Raw genomic sequence first — 22,803 nt, forward strand, 5'->3', positions numbered from 1 at the left:
ACCTGGCAAAGTTAATTCTGAGTTCTGTCTTATAGACGACAGCATGAAAACTAAGACAATTCAATTAATTTAGTTGATTAATAGGAGGGTCAGAATTCAGACCAAAATCTTTCCACCTTTAAAATCCACCCTCTGAATACTTCACGTTTATGATGCAAGAATAACTTATTGAAGCGTATCTCTTGAGCTAGGCCTTCTGTTAAACATTTTATATATATTGTTTTATTAATTTTCAGAGCAACCTTCCTGTAAACTAAATATTCGTATTATTCTTATCATGTAGGTGAGGAAAATGAGACTTGGAGAAATTAACTAGGTTCCCTAAAAGTACACAACTACTGCATAGCATGAATTTATACCCATTTCTTTCCCTTGCCCAAGACCATGCTTTTAACATTATGATTGTGCTAATTAAGACAGTGGTTCTCAAACTTGAGCACTCATCGAATTACCTGGAGGGCTTCTTAAAACACAGATTGCTGGGCTGGGTAACACCCTTTGACTTTTGGAGGTAGGTGGGGCCTGAGAATTTGCATGTCTAACTAGTTCCAGCCACTGCCACAATACTATGCTGCCATCAGCGTTTAAATTTGTAAAATAACCTAGTTAACTCATACTAAATCACTAACATTCAAATATAGCATATTAAAATATATACTATAAAATTTTTTAAGATATTTTAATTTACCTAACCCTATGATCTCTAAAACAGAATCCACTTCCTAATCCCTGCCATGTACTTTAAGAAATTTATTCATGACATAAACTCTACCCAACAAGCTCTTCACAATTTTTACAACCTTAAACATATTTATTAGCATTATGTGTGCATGCATTATGCAGAGAGATGTATGTATATATATACATTCACATATACATACTGAATTCAGTTAAGCTTCAATTTGTCCTTCAATTTGATTGTAAGTTTATTTTCTTAATCTAAAACAATATTCAATCTATTTAGCACGCAAGTGTTCTCTCTGCTGTAACTCCAGTTTCTACACTTCAGTCCCAATCAGACAACATCTTTTCGCTGTTCTCTGTCGTATGACATCTCTGGTTAGAAATCATTACATGTCTTAAAGGGCCACATTACACTCTGTGAACATTAGGCCATAATCCAATTTTTCATTTCAGCAAAAAAATCACACGATTCCTTCCCCAAGCCCCTTTCAGGATGTTGTAGGTACTTCCAGCTGTGCCCTGAAGGTCAGCTTCTGTTTAGACTCTGCTTTCTGTCCCAGAGATGCATATACATAGAAGATGCGGTTTGCTTACTGACTCAGATAAGTGACTCAGTAACACATAGGTAATGGGAGGCAGGGGGGAGCATTAACTAGCTCCATAAACCACTAAAAACCTGCACAATTAGTGTTACACCTTTGAATTAGAGTCAAAATCAAGTTGGGAAGTAGCACATGTAACAGGTATAAAGATACTGGCACAGCTTTGGTGACGCCTGCCACGGGGCCATTCCTACAACCCCGAATCCCTGTATTTGTTTGTCAAGGTGCTGCATTTTAAAAAATTGTAATAAATCAACAGAAAAACAAGCAAAAACCAAGAGCTCCTTCTGCAACAAAATGCTACAGGTACAGTAGTTTAAAAAAAAAAAAAAAAAAAAGTCCTGCCAGCCCCAGATGCCTTTCTGAGGGAAGTGGATAATTTTTACTTGATGGCAAATCATTAAAAGTGAACCAGATGATTAAACTTAATGGAACAGCCACATTAAACTGAAATTAGTAAAAACATGCCTCAGGCAACCTACAACCTTTTATTTGTTGTTGTTTAACTTCTGCCTTTTACAGTAGCCATGATGAATGACATCACAAAAGGAAAAATCCAATTAAAATCTAAGAGCTCAATAAACCCGTGATGTCTGCTTGTCACCACCGCTTTTACTTGCCCTGATGTCTTACGTCTCCTCTTTTCCCCAGGAAGAGGGAAAAGAACTGGCCTCAGGGGAGTTCCATGGAAGGGGAGCGCACAACCTCCAAGGTTTCTGTCTATGCACTCCAACAGATGCAGACCCTGCACTTGGAGGGGGATGAGGTTAAATTGTTTTATGATCATACAAAGCCCAAGCGAAGAGATGCATTTTCCCACTAGTTTTCAAATATTGATAAATCAGAATTGGGATCTGCAGAGCAATCCCTGTTCACGCTCCTAGTTGGCGTCTCCGCTGCCCTTTTATATCCTCTCGGTGTTTGTTCTATAAGTCATCAAAATGGTCTCTCCTGACAGCTAAAAATAAGTTTCTGATTACTTTTACCTGAATAAGTCTTGTGACCAGATGTGGTATTCACCCACTAAGTGTGCAACACTTCCATATTGAAAGTATGATGAAAGAGCCCGCCGAGGGGAGACTGTGATCTAGTGGAATGCAGAATATAATAAATCACAGGGGAAGACAGCAGTTGCCACCCAGTAGAAGAATGCTGGCTTTTGAGGACGGATTTTACCTTCGAGATATCATGTGTTTGTAAAACTGGGTTTTCAAAGTCCTCAAGACAAAGTTCTCAAAGTCAAAATACAAGCAAAAACCTGTCTTATGAACTAAGAGCTACTAATGGTAACTATCTTAAATTTGGAGGGCACTTTATAATTTATAAAACACGTGCTTTTATCACATTTATGTAGGAATTAATACAGTATTTGTATAGTCTCTGCGTTGTTTATGACAGCCTTGTCCTGTAGCTCTAGCATCCTCATTTGACTGATGAAGATCCTGGCACAAGGAGGTTAACTGACTCTCCTACCATCTTGTATTTGGTGAGTGAGAGAGAACGAGCACGGCCCACACTTGAGACTCCTGGTGTGACGCCCCCTGCATGGCGCAGGGCTGCAGAAGGTGGCTGCCCTGGAGCCAGATCCGATGGGCAGTGACTGTGGTTTCATTACTCACCAGTTAATGAAATAGCTTTATCAGAGCGCTCTTCAGTCATTAGAATTTGACGATGGAGAGTTAAAATTTTCCCCAGTGGCTCTTTCTGTATAATCAGGGCTTCAGCGTTTTCTTAGCACATCACACCGCACAATCACGGAGCGCTCTTGTTTTACATTTCGTATTACATTTGTCTCACTTCTAAGCAATTTCCTCCCTGTTCCCATTTATCTTTTGCATTATTTCTGTCAGAATTGCTTTCAAGGCTACTAATTGTGTGAATAATACTCTCTTCCTTGAACTCTACGATTAACAAGCATTAGCTGTGTGGCACTGGACATAATTTATCTCTCGAAACGAGGAGGGTGCGTGGAATAACCTATAAGCCCCTTCTTGCACTCAAGTTCTAATCTGACTCTCACACGAGCTGTGCGATTTGGGAGACACCACATAAACTGGAGCCTCAGTTTTCTTGACTCTGCAATGATGGATTCAATTAGCTCATGTTTCCCAAAATGTGTTTCTTGGAAAACTGTTTTGAGGACTATCAATATGAATCACACCCAAAAAAGATTCATTACGTAAGAAAGTTCAGGAAAGCCAGAAGAAATAAAGTTCAGTAGTGTAGTTTCGGACTGTAGGCACTCACAGCCTCTCCAGCCTTAATGGGCACTGGGTGACTCCAAGGAAGAGGCAGAATATGAAGTGTTTCCCAAACGTATTGGGCCACAGAGCCCTTTTTCCTCATCATTTTGTACAAATGATGCTCCATGGGATACACTTTTAGAAAGGCTGGGTTAAATTATTTTTAAAATTCCCTTTTTCCCTGAGATTCGATTTTCAAATGGGTTTGTAGACACTACTCCGAACGTTCCATGCAGTATTGATCACGAGGACACAGAGTTGGTTTACCTGTTGCTGTTGTTGCCATGACGGTTGCAACGTGGCCCATATTCTGTTTAGAGTTGAAATGAGGGGGAGATTGTTACCAAGCTGAATTTGGGTCCACTCACCTGCCACGCAGCAAAGCCAATTGGTTGACACCGTGTTATAATGAAGGAAAATACAGTGTTTATTGCAGGCAGCAAGTGAGGAGAACAGGCAGCTCGTGCTCAAAAGATCCCAACTCCCCAGTGGCTTTCAGGGAAGTATTTTTAAAGGTAATATTTGGGATGAGGGTCCCAGCTCGTGGACCTCTTTCTGATTGGTTGGTGGTGAAGTTACAGGGTGATGCTTTGGGAACCTTAATCATCAAATTTCTGGTTCCAGTCTGGGGTCTATGGGCTTGTGGTAGCCTGTAGTCACCATCCTCCACCTTGTGTGGGGGTCTTAGTTTCTGCAGAACTCAAAAATATGTATCAGATTGTTATGTATATCCCTTCAGGAGGAACTAGTACTCTGTTTTATCACTGAACTATTTGCTTTTCCTTTGTTTCTGCATCCCCTCACTCCCATAATTAGTCGCTGCTTGAGTCTGCTCTTTAGAACTCAGGAAAGGCCTAGGGGACTAAAGCCTGTCTCTACCAACAAGGAACAGGGAACAGGAGGGGCTTTTGTACCCAGGAGGGCCCCGCAGGGTCCTGCTCGGTTTCAAGATTAGCAGCATTCCCACTAAAACTAACTTGTCTGTATGTAGCTGATACTTACAGCTGAAGTCTGCAAATAGTTCTCCTTGATAAAAGCACTTTTAGAAAAAGCTTGTGAAATAGGGTTAGATTATCTAAAGACCTATGAGATACTGCCTAAACTTTTGCTAAGGTGGGGAAAAGGAACTCAGGAAACAACAAGGGAGTCAACATATGGGAATAAAATTCAGGACAAGTAACATGGGCTACTTTTCCAAGTTAGGATTGTCCTCTTCACTTCGGTGCTATCTTCACATTCATTTAATCCAACTCTTCACTGGCTGTTAATTTATCAGAGCCTCTGCTTGATTACCTTCAGGAGCAGGGAGCCCACCACATCATAAGGTAGACTATTCAGTTTTAGGCTGCCTGTACTTTTTAGAAGGTCCTTTGCTGTATTAAACTAAAATATACATTAAATGTTCTTATTCCAAGTGATCTTATAAGTTGCCTAGTTGGTGGGTTTCAAGATATTGTGCCTGGAAGCACTTCAGGTGTTTCTCAAACACCTCAAGTTGAATTTCATAATAAATAAATTTCACATATTCCTAGAAAACTGATTACAACTCCATCATATTAGAATCCAGGTGATTGACTAGCTTCCCTAAATTCACCAAGAAAGTGTAGAGGCAGAATGTACTCAAGTCCTTCTCATTCAAAAGCCAAAATCCTTTTCTCAATAGTATGTCTTCTCTGCTGTATCTGTGGACATAAAAGTGAGGTGGAGAGTGTATTAGTAGAATGTGAGAGCTGTCGTGAAAATAAGAAAATAGCGAAACTAGTTTCTTTTCAGCCAGGCTAATATGTCCTTGGGCATCTTGCTATTGCTCTGGACTTTAGTTTTCCATTCTTCAAAATAAGGATTACTAAATTTTATTCAAGCTCTGTTCCAGTTCTGGAAATTTCTGTAATTATAAGAAAACATGTTCATGAACGGACGGCATTTACTATTGAGGATTTAAGCAAACAGTAAAAGAAAAAAATTCTGCAACCCTTAGAAAGAATTGAATGAAAGTTAATGTAACATTGCATCATAAAGACAAACAGTTTAGGATCACGTGCTTGACTTTTATTTTCTTTAATTTTTTTTTTCTACACTAGTTACATTCAGACCAGGATAGAGGAGATGGATCACTTAAATATATCCTTTCAGGAGATGGAGCAGGAGATCTCTTCATTATCAATGAAAACACAGGGGATATACAAGCCACCAAGAGGCTGGACAGGGAAGAAAAACCTGTTTACATCCTTCGAGCTCAGGCTATAAACAGAAAAACAGGGAGACCCGTGGAGCCCGAGTCTGAATTCATCATCAAGATCCATGACATCAACGACAATGAGCCGATATTCACTGAGGAGGTTTACACGGCGACTGTGCCCGAGATGTCTGACGTCGGTGAGTGGGATGTGATTCAGCCGTTTCCTCTAGGGCATCAACTGAGTATTGAATCCTACGAGTGAAATTTACTGAGCTGAATGAACTTAGATGCTAAATTCTAAAAGAATTTCAAACAATCTATTTATGTCCTTTTTGAAATTGTCCCAGTGTTTCCTAACATTACTCTAGTCTTATCTTTCTGTTTTGTTTTGTTTTTTGTGGGGTTTTTTTTGGGGGGGGGGTAATTAGATTCTTTTTTTTTCTAATTGAGGTACTGGGTGTTGAAACCAGGACCTTGTGCATGCTAAGTGCACACTCTGCCACTGAGCTACACCGTCTCCCTAGTCTTCTCATTTTTAAGAAAACAGCATCTCCTCTAGTGATTAGGGTATGAAATGTGGCAGGGTGAGAGGGGAAGGGAGGAAGAGAGAGACCGTCTCATCTACTTCCTCTCCCACTCTAAATCCCCACTTTATTTCTTGGACTGAAAGACAACAGCCCTCTCTATTTCTCTTAGCCCATAGTGATATCAAGTTCCAGGTAAGGATCTCCCAAACAGAAACCAAAAGCCTGAATTTACAGTCCAGGCTAAAGTGTAATTATATTTGAGAATGAAACTCAAAGAAAACTTTTTAAAATCCACAAACAGTATGCAGATGATGTCTAGGGGACATATTCTTTACTAAGTGGTGGAAATCAAGGGACTTTCATGACATTAATATGGTAAATTAATATTTTGTGCACAATCATACTACCAATTTTAAAGTTAATGTGTGTGTATTTAATTTGCCTAGATGGGGAAAAGGTAAATAGAATTTAAATTAAGGGAAAAAATCCTACTGACATCACTGTTAGCCACATTAAAACACTTCATAGGAGACAGAAATTTTAAAGTACTTGTATAAAGGGTTATTTTAAGTTTCATTCAGTGTCAAATTCAAAAGGGCTAAATTGCATAATAAAAACATTTCTATAATTCTGTGAGTCAGCTGTCAGAGACATTTTCAGTTCACAGTTCTAAGACTTGGAAAATACATAATCCACAGGAATGATTATGAAACATCTACGTTTTTCTCACGAAGATGCTGCGCATCTCATTACTTCAAGTCAGTTTGTTGTGTTAGAAGAATCACAAACCATCGCCCAAGTTAAGTGGAGAATTGGAGTTCTTTTCAAAGGAAGATTTGTTAGGAAAAATAGTTTTCCTCTGAGTGGTAAAGGAGGAGGAAGAGTGAATGAAGGATAGTCTTGTGATCAGCACCACGCACGGCAGTTGTAACCAGGTGTGCAAGGTGTGACTGCACAACTACAGGGGGCGCCATTTTACTTTTGAAGCCACTATAAAATTGAATATGTTTTATAAATATGGGGGGTAGCTGATAGTAACCCGTCTTGAGGAAGAGAAGTCTTTCTGGTTTGCACACAGGCACAGTTATGTTGATATTCATCATTATCATAAATTAACATGTCATTGTGATAGTAAAGGTATCCTAAGGGAATTACATAAAGGTAGTGGAACAACAGCAGGGTGGTGGCAAACAAACCTGAATTTGAAACAATCACCACTAAGAAGCAGCAATGTGGCCTTAAATAAATGACTTGCTGTCTCTGACCCTCCAGTTCCAGAGCTATAAAAAAAGAAGTAATAAATATCGACTCCTAAATCCTTAACATAAGGATGAAGGGAGAAAATAAGTGCAGAGCCCCCCATATAACATCTGACAACTAATAGGCACTCAAAATACCCAGACAATCATATTCTAAAAGCGATCAAATTTTGTATCGATGTCAAGTAACGTAGGTGATTGTTGATTTCTATTAGCTCCTGTTCTAAAATCATACGATTCTCTCATTCCCCCACCTCCGTTCCTCCCTTGCCAGATTACAAGGACGGGTGCTCTATCTCATGCATCAAACATGCTACCTGCAGAGCATCCAACTGTAACACAATACAGTATATTTGTTCGGTAAATGGAATTGGTTAGATATTACAAAAGCAATGTAAAAATTCTAACATTCCCTAAATGTGACTTCTCTGCTCTGTTCGTGGACAAGAGAATTCTAACAGTGTGCTTACTCTTTATCTAATATGAATACCAAAAGTCAGCCTGAAAAGGATCTTAATCAGAGGGTCTTACCCTTTTGGGAAGTCACAGACCCCTTTGAGATTCAGATAAAATCTGTGGATCTTCTCCTCAGTGTAATATACATGTAGACATACATACAAAAATTTGCATGGAGTTTCATGGAGATTGGGGATACTTTGAAGTTATTATTAACATGTGGTCTCTAAAATAAGAATGCCAATCTAAAACGTCATAGCCTTCTTTGTACATTTCATTATAATCATCTTTTGGGATTGTAAATTCCAGATGTGTATGCTCTGCTGTTCCAATTAATTCTTTATTTAATTGAAAACACTTCTCTTAAGGTTCAAGGTCTTTCAACCTCTCAGAATTATCAGAGATTAGATTTACTACTTAAGATGCTTTTATTTGCAGGTAATAGAAAATCCAGTTCAAACTATTTTAAACAATGGAAGTATTTATTGGCCACAATACTTTAGTCCAAAAATAAAGTGGACTTTGAACATGGTTTGATTTGGGTTCTAGCTATTTCTCTGTAATTTTCTGTCTATTCAGCCTTGTCCTCAGGCTGGCATTTCTAAGATCACAAAATAGCTGCTACATTTGCAGGCTTCACATCAGCACATTACAGTCCAGGAGTAAAAAAGCACCTATGACATAGCAAATTTCCAGCAAAATCATGAATGGCCCCTTGATTGAACAATTCCTAAAACTAATCCTTGTTGAACAAGTAGTGCACGATGACAGTTGATTTAGGCCTAGGTAACTTGAAAGAATCACAGTGGCAAGAATCCAATCAAATCTCACCCTTAGAGGTGGGTTGGAATCAGTTCCACCCAAAGTCATGATCATTCCTAGGCCTTCCTTTAATCTAATCCTTACGATATTTATAAACGTTGGTCACATTGCATCAGAGTGAGGAATCCAAGGCTTTGTAGCCTGGGACCCTGCTGGAGTTCTCCACTGCCCTGCCATAACAGTTTTGTACAGAAGTAAGATTGTGCTTTCTCCTTATGTGTGTGTATCAGGGATCCATAATGAACCCTTAATTTATTTTTAATTCGTGTTTCTGTCATTACAGGCACGTTTGTTATCCAAGTCACTGCAACTGATGCTGATGATCCGACGTACGGGAATAGCGCTAAAGTTGTCTACAGCATCCTACAGGGGCAGCCCTATTTTTCAGTTGAATCAGAAACAGGTTAGAATTCCTTCTGGATCTTCTCTTTACAAAATCTGTAATTTTAATTGACATGCTCAGCTGAGCTAGCCTATTTTTAAATAAAAACTGTGTGATTGAATTTTCTTATCTTCACCTCCCCAGTACCAATGATAAAGTTGTAAACATGACATTCAGATCATTTTAATCAAGAAATCAAACAATGGATCTTTCATCCACTGTGTTTATACAGGGTATATTTAGAAAAACTACACATTGCTTTATTTTTTCCTCCAGTTTGAGATAAAGCGAAAAGGCCAATCCCCTCTGATAGCCAGTAGAGCTATTTACTTTTATTCTGTTTCTTCTTTTTCTAGTTATTTGGTAGGACTGCATCTCTCTACCCTTCTCTGAAGCTATATGTAGCCACGTGATTTATTCGGGCCAATTAAGTGTGGCCGTGATACGAGTCATTTCCAAGCAGAATTTTTAGACCTGGTGCACAGTCTACCATGTTCCCTTCCTCCTGCCACAGTGATCATGGATGGAAACCAACATTGAGTGGGTCTCCAGCCTGAATGCATAAGGATTGTCACGAGCAGTCTCTTACCGGCCTGCACAGAGCAGTTTAGTTCTGTTCAGCCACTGAGATTTTACTTTGTTCATTATCCCGTTGTCTAGCCTATCCTTACTGATACCGTCCTAAAAACCAAAGTAGATTGTTCTAATGGAATCCTTTTTGCAACGTCTCATTTTTCTGCACTTTCTCTACAGAGTTGCTTACTAACTTACGATGATTTTTTTTTTAGTAAATATCATGTGTACTGTACAGTAAATTCTATGCATATTTTTGCTATCAAAATAGGAGTCAGGTTCCTTTTATACAATTTTCAAGCATCCATTGTTGTTAGTAGAAATCAAAACCTTTCTAGTGTACTACATCCAGTTGGAAATTGATGTAAGAGGAGCAGTGAACCTGGAAAGAATCCCAAGGATAAAGAAGATATTGAGTTTAAAAACAATGAGGATGAAAAATTAGAATTATTCAGTTTAAAGGACAAAAGGTTAAGGTGATCTCCTGTATTTAAATAGAGAAGTACTATTATTTGGAGAACAGAAAGCAGTTTTACTTTCACTGAAGCCAAGAATATAGGAATAAAATTAACCTGTTGTCTGAGGTATTCTTGTCAAAAATTTTTAAAGGTATTTTCAACTTTATTAGTTGTTAAGCACTGAAACGTGCCACCAGAGAAGGTTATAAAGACGTCTCCAGAGATTTTTGAAAGAATGTTGTTAATTTAAGCATAAGCCTTACACAGAAATTAGGCAAACTTTTAGAAGTTCTTTCAACCAATTATTTTGTAACTACCTAGCAACAGAGATAAATTTTACCTAACTTAAGAATGTTGGTCAGTGCTGGGACCCATTGAACTAATATTCACATCAGCTTTAGGGAAAAAAATTCTCTAGGTTCATATAAGATGATCATTATAAGAGAACTGATACTTTGCTTTCATAAGACCATAGTTTTGTGGTTTAGAAAATCCTCAGAACATTTATTATGGTGGATATATTTGATGAGCAATTAGCCAGTTCGGTAAAGTGAAACTCAAGGGCCAGTTCAAGTATATGACTTTCTTAACAATTTCCTCCGAGTACAGCCACGTGTCTTTTATCAAGCAGTTAGCGTAGTATACCCTTGTGCCACACACCAAGTTATATTTGGCTGTTGTCATCTTATAACACTTAATATTTATACTACGTGCGGTCTGCATTGTTGCAGCAGGTGACTTTCACTTGCTTTCATTTCTCCTTGCATTACAGGTAGATATTAATGTATCTAATGCCCCACGTGGTTTTAATTTCCTGCAGTACAAAGGCTACCTCTAATCATCCTTATGGTCACCCATGACATCTGCATAGTGTTATGCATGTTGTGGGTGACAATCTATGTTTGCATAAATAAATGATTCTCTAAAGTACTTTCAGTACATCCCTTTCCACTTCTGAATTTCTCGTCCATCCATAGGTATCATCAAGACGGCTTTGCTCAACATGGATCGAGAAAACAGGGAGCAGTACCAAGTGGTGATTCAAGCCAAGGACATGGGCGGCCAGATGGGGGGACTGTCTGGGACCACCACGGTGAACATCACGCTGACGGACGTCAATGACAACCCTCCTCGGTTTCCCCAGAGTAGGAGCATTTGATTGAATGAGTTTCTTCAGTGCACTTTTATAAAACTGTAACTTTAAGAATATTTCTTTTCCATTATTATTATTAATTGTCAAACTTAGTGACCTTAGCAAGAACTGGCACTTCTATGAAAAATGAGTTGACAGTGCTTATTTATGCTCAGTAGATGTGAACATTTATCGGTAATTAGCTGAGCGATTGTCCGATACGGCTTTTACTGTAAAAGCAACATCGTTGTTTTATTTTTCCTTATTGAAAAGACCACCTCAGACTTAAATGTGCTTGTACGGAACATATGTACACAAGCATGCTGCCGTTAGGAAAAATTTGACTTGATATTTTGTGAATTTAATCAGGCGTGTAATCTCTTTTAAATCCTCACAAGGCTTTGTAAGGGGAGGATTTATCATTTTACTGTTTCTAAAAATACAGCTGTGGAAGTAACTACATACTTAATCCATTTGTAATCAGAAATAGTTTTCCACATTATGGTTAATTGAGATACCAAAAGTCATCTCTGAATCTTTAACGCTCATGGTTAGGTAGGAAGGAAAGAAACAACATTTGTAAATGCCCACTCTGTCTTAAGCAGTATCTTTGAGACCATTTCTCTTTAAAGACCTCAAGTGGGTACTGGATTTAATGCAGGAACAAAATTCCTTTCTGGTCATGATCTCCTGAGAAAACTACCTGAATCTTGTCTTCCAAGAGAGAATAATTGTCCACCATGAACTAGAATACCCATGTACTCCATCATGGCCTTTTTTAAAGCTGATCAGCTCATAAGAGCTTATTTTATAACGGAGATGCACATGGAGCAACAGGAAATAGTTTTATTTTCTTTATTTTTTTCAAATATTTAACCACAGTCAGCTCAATGCAGAAACAGAATAGTCAGCTAAACAATACCCGATTTAACCGGTAAAAGAAAGGTTTTATGAACCCTAAAACACCCCCTCCAGAAGGCCTGAAATGAAAATATCAGGGTCACCAACACTTTCCCCAAAACCTCCTTTTCCATGTGGGGATCCCCTGGGGAAGGATAACAAAAGGATTTAACTGGACCTTGATACCAGGGGACCTTTTCCCACTCTGCTGTCTCCTTAAATAGACTGTGATCATTACTGAATAATGTACCGAGGCAAGGGAGGGGAAGGGAGAAAAAAGGGTTGGAGGCACCCAAAATGGAAGTGCAATACATTAGAGAAAAACTTGTCCTGTTTTATCATTTTACCAAGGATGAGCTCAATACTTAGTGGATTAATATTACTGAAGGGCTATACTTCACTAGTGTCACAGTCTACAATTTTTCCAAAACAATTTGTGTGAATGGTTTGCAAAATGTGATGGATGAAAGCAGAATAAGCTTTGTCTTTATTGTTTTATTTTTTTGATGCTGGCCTGGAAGATCTAAATTGAAACTCAACACGTAGGCTCCTGAAAACTAATTTTCCAACATGAAGACATAAAAAAAGTATATGTCTATGAAATCTAGTTTTTTAAATTAGGGATATAAACACAAGAATGGGAGACATCTATGCACGGGAAAAAAATGCTGTAATAAAATTTAAAGGAAAAAATTAGTCAAAATTAGAAAAAGTTATTAGAAAAAGTTATTTCTCAATGTACTTACCTATACCCCTAACTACAACTAGACCAGCTTCATGTATGAGTGAAGAATCTCTACTTGGATACGTTCTCCTAATTGCTGTAATTTGTTTTCACCTTCAGTTATTATTAGCAATGACAGGAAGAACTCTTTTAAAGAATATCTAGTAATTAGCTTAAAATCACAGTTCAGGTTAAATACTTTTCTATTCTTTCTGTTAGATTACACTAACATTGAAACCTGCACCCTGGTCTAACAGTTCAGACTTTCTCACAATCACACCATAAACTTGGAAGCCTATTTACAGGACAAGAAAAGTGATCTCCCTTTGCCAAGAGACAGGTCATGCAATAGAAGAAGCATTCTTAACAATCATGAAAGTAAACATGTAAGGAGAACAGGGCACCATTAATTACTTTAAGGAAAGCACAAATCTGCCTGCATCTGTGGTAATGTCTGAAAGAACTGCTAGAAAATGGGTTTTTTTTTTATTAATGATGGTGTGTAATTAGTCTGTGTTTGACTTGTATCTGTCCGGTGATTGATAGGTACGTACCAGTTTAAAACCCCTGAATCTTCTCCACCGGGTACACCAATTGGCAGAATCAAAGCCAGTGACGCTGACGTAGGAGAAAATGCTGAAATTGAGTACAGCATTACAGAGGGAGAGGGGCTGGACATGTTTGATGTCATCACCGATCAGGAGACCCAGGAAGGGATTATAACTGTCAAAAAGGTAATGCATTTTTAAAAAATACCATCCAAATGAAGGCATTTACTTTACTCTGGTCCCCAAGTAACCAGGGGCAATTACATCTCACATGAACATGCCTCTCAAGTCTCATTTTATTCATTGTTTTCTTAAATACCTAGTCTAATTACATTGAGAGCCCTTTGGTTGGCTTTCAGGGGCCTTCCATAATCTTCTGCATTCATTAATCTCATACTTCCAATAAATTTTTAAGAACTTCCTAACTAAATAAATAATATAAACAAATGATATACATAAAAATGCATGAAATAAATCATGTAAATGAACAATAAATTTAAAAACAGTACCAGACACTGTTCTAGATGCTGGAGGTGCAATAGTACCTTCCACAGGATGGTCTCTGCTCTTGTGCAACTGTTCTCATGGACAAGAAAGCAAAGAAGGAGACGTGTAACTACAAATGCGGTTACATGCTTTGAAGGAAACGGCAATGCAAGCAGTGATAAAGATGGCTTGAGTTAGAGGGGATATATAAAGACCACAAAAATAAAGTAACATAACTTCCTGCAAGCTCTTTAGCTATTTTTTGGAGCACAATAATAAAGTCTTTATATTCTGAATTCCGTTTTTCCCCTATGTACTTATTTACTACTTACCCCCCAAAATTGTCTGGCACCATGGAGCAGTATACTAAAATATGGCAAAAATTAAAAACCAATAAACTATGTGCTTCAAAGCTAAAAATAATATTAATTTGGCTTATTTTTTAATGATTTCACTTTTATCATGTATGGTGTAATATTTTCTCCCTCCTTTAGCACACTGTTATATTTGCTGGTAAATGTAAGCACAGGTGGATGTAAATAAGATGCATTTTCCTCTTAAGCTTTGGATTACATGTCTTAATATCTGGAAACACAATAAAACATGTTTAAGTGACATTCAGATCAATGTTTTATACTGTAATATAATTAGGAAGCCCATTAGTGTGCATTAACCTTTTTAATTTTCTTGGTGCCTTATCAGATTCAAACTGAAATTTTGCCTAGCCAACTAAATCGCATTCACTAACGTCTTGATTAATTGTGTTTCTAGTGAGCCTTGTCATATTATCATCTAAAACTAAAAGTCAGCAATAAGCACTTGGGTTCACTATGTCTCCAGAAGCAGAGATACTTCTCCTAAAGACCTCTGACAACAATGATCATTACTTTCTTTGGCAAGCAATTAGCCAGATGCCTTTATCAGGATATCACTTGGAATATTTTATCACCTCATGCCAAGAAAAAAAGATTAATCTATTTTATCTGAATGAGGAAGAGGGAATCATTCTGGAAACCTGTGGTTCTCCATCCTGTCTGCACAGTTGAATCACTGGGGGAGGGGGCATGTTTAAAAGGTATTGTCATCCCCACACCAGATATTTTGGCTTAATGGTCCAGGATGGGACCCAGATACGGACAAATTTTAAATACTTATTAGCTATTCAATTAAAGCGAAATGTGACAACATCTGACACAGAATGATCTACTACATATTTGTCAACCTGCCTCTAGTGTGGCTCCCTCTAGTCAAATATAAAGGTTTTTTCTTTAAAAAGGGGTCTATAACAGACTCTTGTTTCTAGGTTCCCCCTCCTGCCCATCATAACTTGTGCCCCTGGTACATGGTTTCAGTTCACACTTCCATCAGGGTTGTGTGGCATCTGAACTCCCATGTCTTTGCCCAGTATCACACTGTGTAGTGATGTCTCTAAGCCATGTGATCACATTCATTTCCCAGCGGTTTGCACTAAAAATGGCTGATGTCTTAGCTTTCTGTGTCTTGGCTGATTTATATATGTCACTTCTTCCCTCCCGCCTCAACAAGCTCTTGGACTTTGAAAAGAAGAAAGTGTACACCCTCAAAGTGGAAGCCTCCAATCCTCACGTTGAACCCCGCTTTCTCTACTTGGGTCCATTCAAAGATTCAGCCACAGTTAGAATTGTGGTGGAAGATGTAGATGAGCCCCCCGTCTTCAGCAAACCAGCCTACATCCTGCAGATAAGAGAAGATGCTCAGATAAACACGACAATAGGCTCCGTCACAGCCCAAGATCCGGATGCTCCCAGGAATCCTGTCAAGTAAGCACACTTGTGTGACATGCCTCTTCCATAAGTTTGTTGATTTACATTCAGATATCCACTTGTAAATTGGAAAAGATGAATCCTTTTTTTCCAATTAGCTGTGTCTTCCTGAAAAACTACTTTAAAGAGCACCTTCACTCTCCTTGCTCGATATTATTTAGCAACCACATAAACATAGAAAACACAAAGTTGGGGGGAGGGGAGCATAAAATGAGTTATAAGGAGTTTACTGCTTACGGGGAAGTGGTACAAGGTAGTGCAGCTGAATGGCCTGGGATTTTTTTTTTTTTAAGGTCTTAGATTTGTCAAAGATTGGCATGGAGAAAGCATTGTGATTTTTAACAAACAAGGCATTGAGCTTGAGAGTCCATTTTTCAAGTGCGGAAGAACCTACCATGTGACGCTTAAAGGCGGAATTATGCTCTATTTGGATGTGTAACTGTTTTCTTTTCAAGACACGGATAAAAATAAGAACCATTTCATGATATATGTCTGTGAAATCCTGGGGAAATTAATAGAGTTGTGCCCAAATATATACTATGGAAGCAAGCTCTATGTTCCCTGTACTTTGCTTACACCCTAGCTGTAAGGCCTGTTGGAAGAAAGCCTCGTTGTTCTTTGAGACCACTGATGCTCAAGTATTCTAGAGTCTTATGAAAGCACTGGCGTCAACGATGTCCAGCCTTTAGCCAGTAGCTTGGTGGACTAGATGAGTAAACTTGTAAATCAGAATCCTGTTGTGTAAATTATTCCCCATGAGGAAGTGAGCAGACTGAGACGCTGAGCCAGTGAGCCCACAAATCTATCGTGGCCAGGGTGTGTGCCTTGTGCCAGGCGTGTTCTAGGCACCGGGGGCACAACAGAGAACGGTACCAAGCCCTGGCCTCATGGAGCCTGTGTTCTAATGGGGACGGACAGAAGTAAGCAAAGATACGTGCTATGTCAGGTGAAAAAGTGTGAGCAGTCAAATAAGAGCGTGCGGAAACAAAGGGTGTCTGTCTGGGTACTATTTTAGATGATGTGGTCAGGCTTGTGCCTGTTGTAGGAAATCATCTGAGTAAAGATTTGAATGAAATGAAGGGATGCACCGTACTGATATCTGGGGGAAGAACACACAAGGAAAAGGGAAAGCAAGGGTGAGGTCCGACGCCAGAGCTTGCCGGGCACGCAGGAGCGGCAAAGGGGCCTCCTAAGCGGAGAGAGTGAGGCAGGCGGGAGCCCAAGGTGTGCGGAGGCAGGGAGGTTCACTAGGTGGTGAGCGAGGCAGGTCTTACTGAGGACTGTAGGCCCAGGTAACCACCGGATTTTGTTCTGATTGAGGTAAGAAGCCACTGAGAGCTTTGAGTAGAGTGACCTGTTCCGAAACTACTTTTTCAAAGGATCACCCTGGCTGCTGCGTGAAGAACCTTATTACAGATGAAACAGTTTGAGGCTCTAAGGCAGTGTTTCCTAACTTTCTAGCCACAGAGCCCTTTGTTCAAATGAAGCCTCATGGCCAGTCCCACGTCTAAGACACAAAAATGCCTGGCTTACTTGCAGGGAATAATTTTAAACCATCAGGAAAACAGACTTGTTTTGTCATCCTACTGGAATAGCTATAGACTCCCTGAATCGGATGCTAAACCCAGAGCAGCCACGTGGAGACTCATGGGTCAAGTTTTCCTCCTATACATTTAATATTATTAATAAAGAAAATGAATGACGGCCTTTGCTTGCATAATACAAATAATTTTAAGTGCTTTTCACTACATTCTCGCACTTGGAGTTTGTTCTAACTGTATAAGAAAAAAAATCTTAGCAAGACAATATCAAGACCAACTTGAAAGTGTTAATCTTGGAAATTTATAAATATGAGCTTGGTTACCTCTTTGATCAGTCAGCATGTTTTTAAATGAAGGAGATAATGTCTTCTGGGAATTTAGGCTGGATTTTTATGTCTATTTTAGTTTTTATACCAAATATCACTTTTACCCACTACATTTATTTTATGTTTTATTACAGGAAGTAGTTAGCTTGTCAGACTAGGTTGGCTGTCAGCTAATTTTGAAGTTTTTTTCTGCCAACCTTCCCTTGGTACATATGGATTCCATGTATAGATAAAGATTTAAGGATAAAAATATACAAAGATATACTGGTATATAAATCCATATCCCAGTGATTTCCTTTACAGGATAAAATAGATTCTTATGTTAGAAAAGTACAACCATACAAAGTTTTTGGTTGTTTGAGAAACGTATATAGTGAACAATTAGGTGCTCGACATCATATTGAGTGCACAATTAACACTAGAGAATTCTTCCTCAAACATGGTTTATCATTATGCAAGCACAAGTCTTTAATTCTTTGATCACATAAAATAATTTTCTTTCTATCACTTTATACCACAAATGTCCTTTGATCTCCATGGAAGTCTTACAAAACGTCACTCTGAATACTATTATGGAAAATTTATATGCAAACACACTTCCTTTCCTGACCCACAAATCTCCCTTCAGGATACACTAGAAAACAAATTATTCGATCACAGAATAAAACAATGTTCTAGGGAGGAAAAAAAAAGAGCTAGCTCGCAGAATGATCAGCCATAATCGTGATGAGATTGATTACCTTTTTCCTTATCAGTTATTTTTACAGTTAATGTGACTAGACACTACATTTCTGGACATAAATTGAAATTAGTTTGGAAAGGAAAACAACGAGCAAATAGAGCTTTGTGTGTCTCAGATGCAGCACCTTTTCTAATCAAGGTAGACATTTTAGGTTTTCTATTCATTTTAAAATCCCCCAATTAAGGAAAGAAAATAATACACAATTTTGGTATTTCCTAAATGGTCCTTTCTGTTTAAAATCAAAAGCCACCTTCAGCTAAGAATTCCTCGCCCCTTACCCTTTATTTCAAGGCTTGATGGGAAAATATGATTACTCGTAAAACTTCAAACTATAGCAGGAAGAAAAGGGACAAAGAACAAGAAAAGATTACTGCTGTGTATAATTTTAACAGCTTATAAAGGCAGTAAGCAGTGTGCCTTAAGCCTGATGCATCAGGAGAGAAAAAATATATTTGTAGAAAATTATTAAATTCCTTACAAAGTATATGAATACTGAGATTTCCTTTTTTGGTAATCATGTCCTATAAATATTTATCATTCTCAATTTAAAAATGAGGAAAAATAAGAAAGGTCAATGCTATTGTCTAAATTCTTAATAAATGTTGATTTGTGGCATAAATGGCTAAACCAATCGCTATTTCATCTATTTCAACCCTTTTGATAATAAAACACTAGACATATAAACAAACTGAAATTCTAACCCAACTTGACACACATGTATCCATTGTGCACTTCATTAATTCTCTTTAAAATCAGGTTTAAATAGCCTGCAATAATGGCATATCTATTTTATTTAGACAACTGCTAGATGACAAAAACAGATTTTATTAACGTAACATATTGTTTATTACAATTCACTAGTAGTACTTAAAACAAAATAATTAATTGAAGTAGAATCTTGAAACATGCATGGTACACTATTGCAAGTTAGCAACCAGAGTTTATTTTTCTTAAAGCATTCACAGTAATTCCACCTGTGTCTGCCTAGTTAGGACGTTTACTTAAAATGTATTTCTACTGAGCTGACATTTTAAAATATCCTATCATGACATACATATTGAGAATCCAGCTGAAATGGGCAATTTTTTGTTTCTAACATCCTTAGCATATCAACTTTCTTCTAAGTTTTCTCTCTATTGCTCCCCCCGTAAAACAAAGTGTATACATATTTTCCCCTTACATATGACTTCCAAAAACTAGTAATACATTTATAAAGAAAATTACATTTTTCAAAATCTGCTAGTCTTTCATCAATTTCAATGTTGAAGACTTTGTCCTTCTTTAGTTTCTAAAACACCTCTTGGTTTTCTTTGAATTCCCCGAACTCCCCTTTTCAAAAGTTTATAGATTCCTGCTCTATTCTGGGCACTGTTCTAGTCCCTGTGGTTTTCCATTCTCCCCTTTATCCTTTAAGTGACTCTGTTCTTAGCACTGTCCTCCCTCTCTTCCTAGACAGTTGAATAGGAAACCAGGCTGTCAGCCCAGAGGCTCATCTTGAGCTCCCTGGACTTTCCTCGAGCACCTCAGCCTCAACATATCAAAACTGGAACTTACGGTCTTCCCCAAATCCTGGTTTTCACTCTTTTCTATCAGTTTGTCACAGCACTATCCCAGTACTCTCTTCAATTAGTCAGCGATCTCTGTTAAACGTGAGTTAGATGGTGACACTCCTCTGCCTAAAATCCACTGGTAGATTCACACTGAGTTAGAATAAATTCCAGCTCCATACTGTGGCCAGCCCATCCGTCTACAGTCCCAGCTGTGGATTCTCTCCCCAAGCTCCTCTCTTCTCTCCCCTCCTGCCTCACTAACCTCGGCCACATTAACCATCTTTTGCTTTTTCAACATCAGAGTTTTTTAAGTAAAATGAATAATAGAGAAATAGCTAATAACCCTATTTATGCACACACATTAAAGTTCTAAAGTTCTAAAAACTTAAGTTAAAATATAACAATTACAGGGTGGGAAGGGATAAATTTGGGAGTTTGAGATTTACAAATGTTAGCCAAAAATAGATTTTAAAAAAGTTTCTGCTGTATAGCACAGGGAACTTTGTTCAATATCTTGTAATAACCTTTAATGAAAAAGAATATAAAAATGAATATATGTGTGTATAAGCATGATGGGGACGTTGTGCTGTACACCAAAAGCTGACACATTGTAACTGGCAGTACTTCAATAAAAAAGTAGCAATTACTATATAAACTTGATCCAAATGACATAATTTTAAAAAAAAGAAACTTTAGTGGTGATACTCAAAATCATGTAACTTCTCTAGTGGGTTTACTATTAAGACCTCAACTGGAAAGAAATAATGTCTCAGAATACTTTGCTTAATCTTAAGTTATAGACATTCCAATATGTGCTACAGGTAGAAAAAAATTCATGTAGCAGATATTCTGGGCATAGTTTTAGAATGTGAGAGTAGCAAATACAAGGAAAATCTTTCTAAATTCTCCTCTGCATTTTCAGGTACTCTGTCGACCGACACACAGATATGGACAGAATATTCAACATTGATTCTGGAAATGGTTCAATTTTCACATCGAAACTTCTTGATCGAGAAACACTGCTGTGGCACAACATTACAGTGATAGCGACAGAGATCAGTAAGTCCGATCTGATGCCATGGCTGGCCCCAGTTGATGGAGAGAGCATCTCAGCAAGGGCTAGGGAAGCACAGCTGAGACTCATCACCATATATTGATGATCCCGCTCGATACACATTGAGGGAAAGAGCCCTGAAATGATTTGCAGTAATGTTCCTTATAGACCTCTTGGTTCGTTCACAAATGCAGAAGCAACTGTGGAAGTTCTGCAGTTTGGGAACAATAAAACAGGAAAGCGTCTCTCAATCTGGGTTGAATTGGTACATGTTGGATTTGATTCCAAAAAGCTTACAAATCAGAACATTACAGAAGGAGATGAAAGAAATGGGCCCACCGTTAAACACTTATGTGTGTGTGTGGTGGTGGGGAGGGGTGAGGATCAAGTGTACTCTCAAATGTAGACATTGTTCAGAAATCTTTCAGATATTCACCCTTTAGTTTTCTATGGAATGTCTATTTCAAAATCGCAACAGAATTAAGCAATATAAATCTTAACTTTTCCATGTTACACTAAAGTGAGCAATGCTAACCGTCAAGTAGTCCACACGATGTTTAGAATGAATTTTATGGCAGTTCCCATGAAATTTAAGGCAAAGAAAAACAGTGCCAGAGGAATACTTCAAATAAGATGAACATACACAGTGGAAACTGTGTAATGTAAACACAATGTGTAGACCTAAGTAGATGAAAGAAAAAGGATCTTTAAAATAACATTTAAATGTTTAAAAATAGGCTTCTAAGTTATAGCTCATTTTTTTAGTTTTTGTTTTTGATTTGAAAAGTTCAAACATTTTTAGCTCAGTTGGGTATCTAGCGTGAAATATTCCATATCGAATGGTGTGTTACAGTAATATTCTTTGTCAGCATAATTCATAAGATTTGAAGTGGCTGAAAGATACTGAGTAGAATAATAAATAACCAACGTGGACAAAATGAAGCAGTGCTTTGAGAAGCAGTGATAAGAACTCCTCATTATAAATTTGTTAGGTAAGAATTTGATCTTCAGAATTTATGTGGAGGTGCTACTGTGGATACCAATGACAGAGCATCCTTAAAGCTTTAAAATTACAAAATTATTTCCCACTGAAAAGGATCATTTTTTGCAACATCATGAAATTTCATTTTTTACTGAAGTGGTCAGTTCATTTGTATTTTAACTGTTGTACCTAAAAATTTCTGTTTTTAAGATTTAATGTTTCTCTGACATATTTGAAAGTACAAGTGATAAAGACCTTTTAAAACTTCAACTTCAGCAACTCTAGCTTTGGAAGGATCATGTAAGAAAAAATTTTAGATGCAAAGGAGCCTAAGAATCTTATGGTCCAAATTTCTTAACTACCTTTGATGCCGAGAGCCAAAAGCTTGTACGAAACCAGCTCTCTCCCACTCTGGGGCCGTTGCATTCGCTGTTTCCTCTGCCTAGAGAGCCAGAAATATCCACATGGCTTAATCCTTCTCTTCATTCATGTCTCTGTGCAAATGGCATCTCATCAGAGAAGCCATCCCTGGTCATCCCATCCAGAGGAGCACCTCTCTCTCTCTCCAGTCCCTTTTTCCTGTTTAATTTCTCGATAGCATTTGCCATCTGGCCATTATAATTTATGTATTACAGTTTGTCTACCCCCATTAGAACAAAGCTCCAGGAAGCAGGATCTTCGTTATGTTCCCAGTGTGCCTCAGCACCCCAAATTCCGGCTGGCACAAATGAGATATTAGATACTCACTAAACATTTATGAAATGAACACACAAATAGATGCATAAGTGAAGTGAATGAAGAGACCTGAGGTGAGAGACTCCGGCTCCTGAT

The 22,803-nt window shown here is 38.0% G+C and overlaps 1 protein-coding gene across 3 annotated transcripts in view; it reads left to right on the forward strand.

Moving 5' to 3' along the window:
• The window catches only part of CDH6 (cadherin 6), a 121,229-nt gene that overhangs the window by 85,375 nt on the left and 13,051 nt on the right, over window positions 1-22,803 (forward strand). For all 3 annotated transcript variants that reach the window (XM_074356632.1, XM_010955572.3, XM_074356639.1), the window contains 6 exons: window positions 5,611-5,905; window positions 9,056-9,175; window positions 11,163-11,330; window positions 13,488-13,675; window positions 15,521-15,774; window positions 20,859-20,995. In XM_074356632.1, coding sequence (XP_074212733.1) covers window positions 5,611-5,905; window positions 9,056-9,175; window positions 11,163-11,330; window positions 13,488-13,675; window positions 15,521-15,774; window positions 20,859-20,995 — 1,162 coding nt within the window. The remainder of the gene's footprint in view (window positions 1-5,610; window positions 5,906-9,055; window positions 9,176-11,162; window positions 11,331-13,487; window positions 13,676-15,520; window positions 15,775-20,858; window positions 20,996-22,803) is intronic.

Source organism: Camelus bactrianus, chromosome 3 (genome assembly GCF_048773025.1).
Source record: "Camelus bactrianus isolate YW-2024 breed Bactrian camel chromosome 3, ASM4877302v1, whole genome shotgun sequence".
Taxonomy (NCBI): domain Eukaryota; kingdom Metazoa; phylum Chordata; class Mammalia; order Artiodactyla; family Camelidae; genus Camelus; species Camelus bactrianus.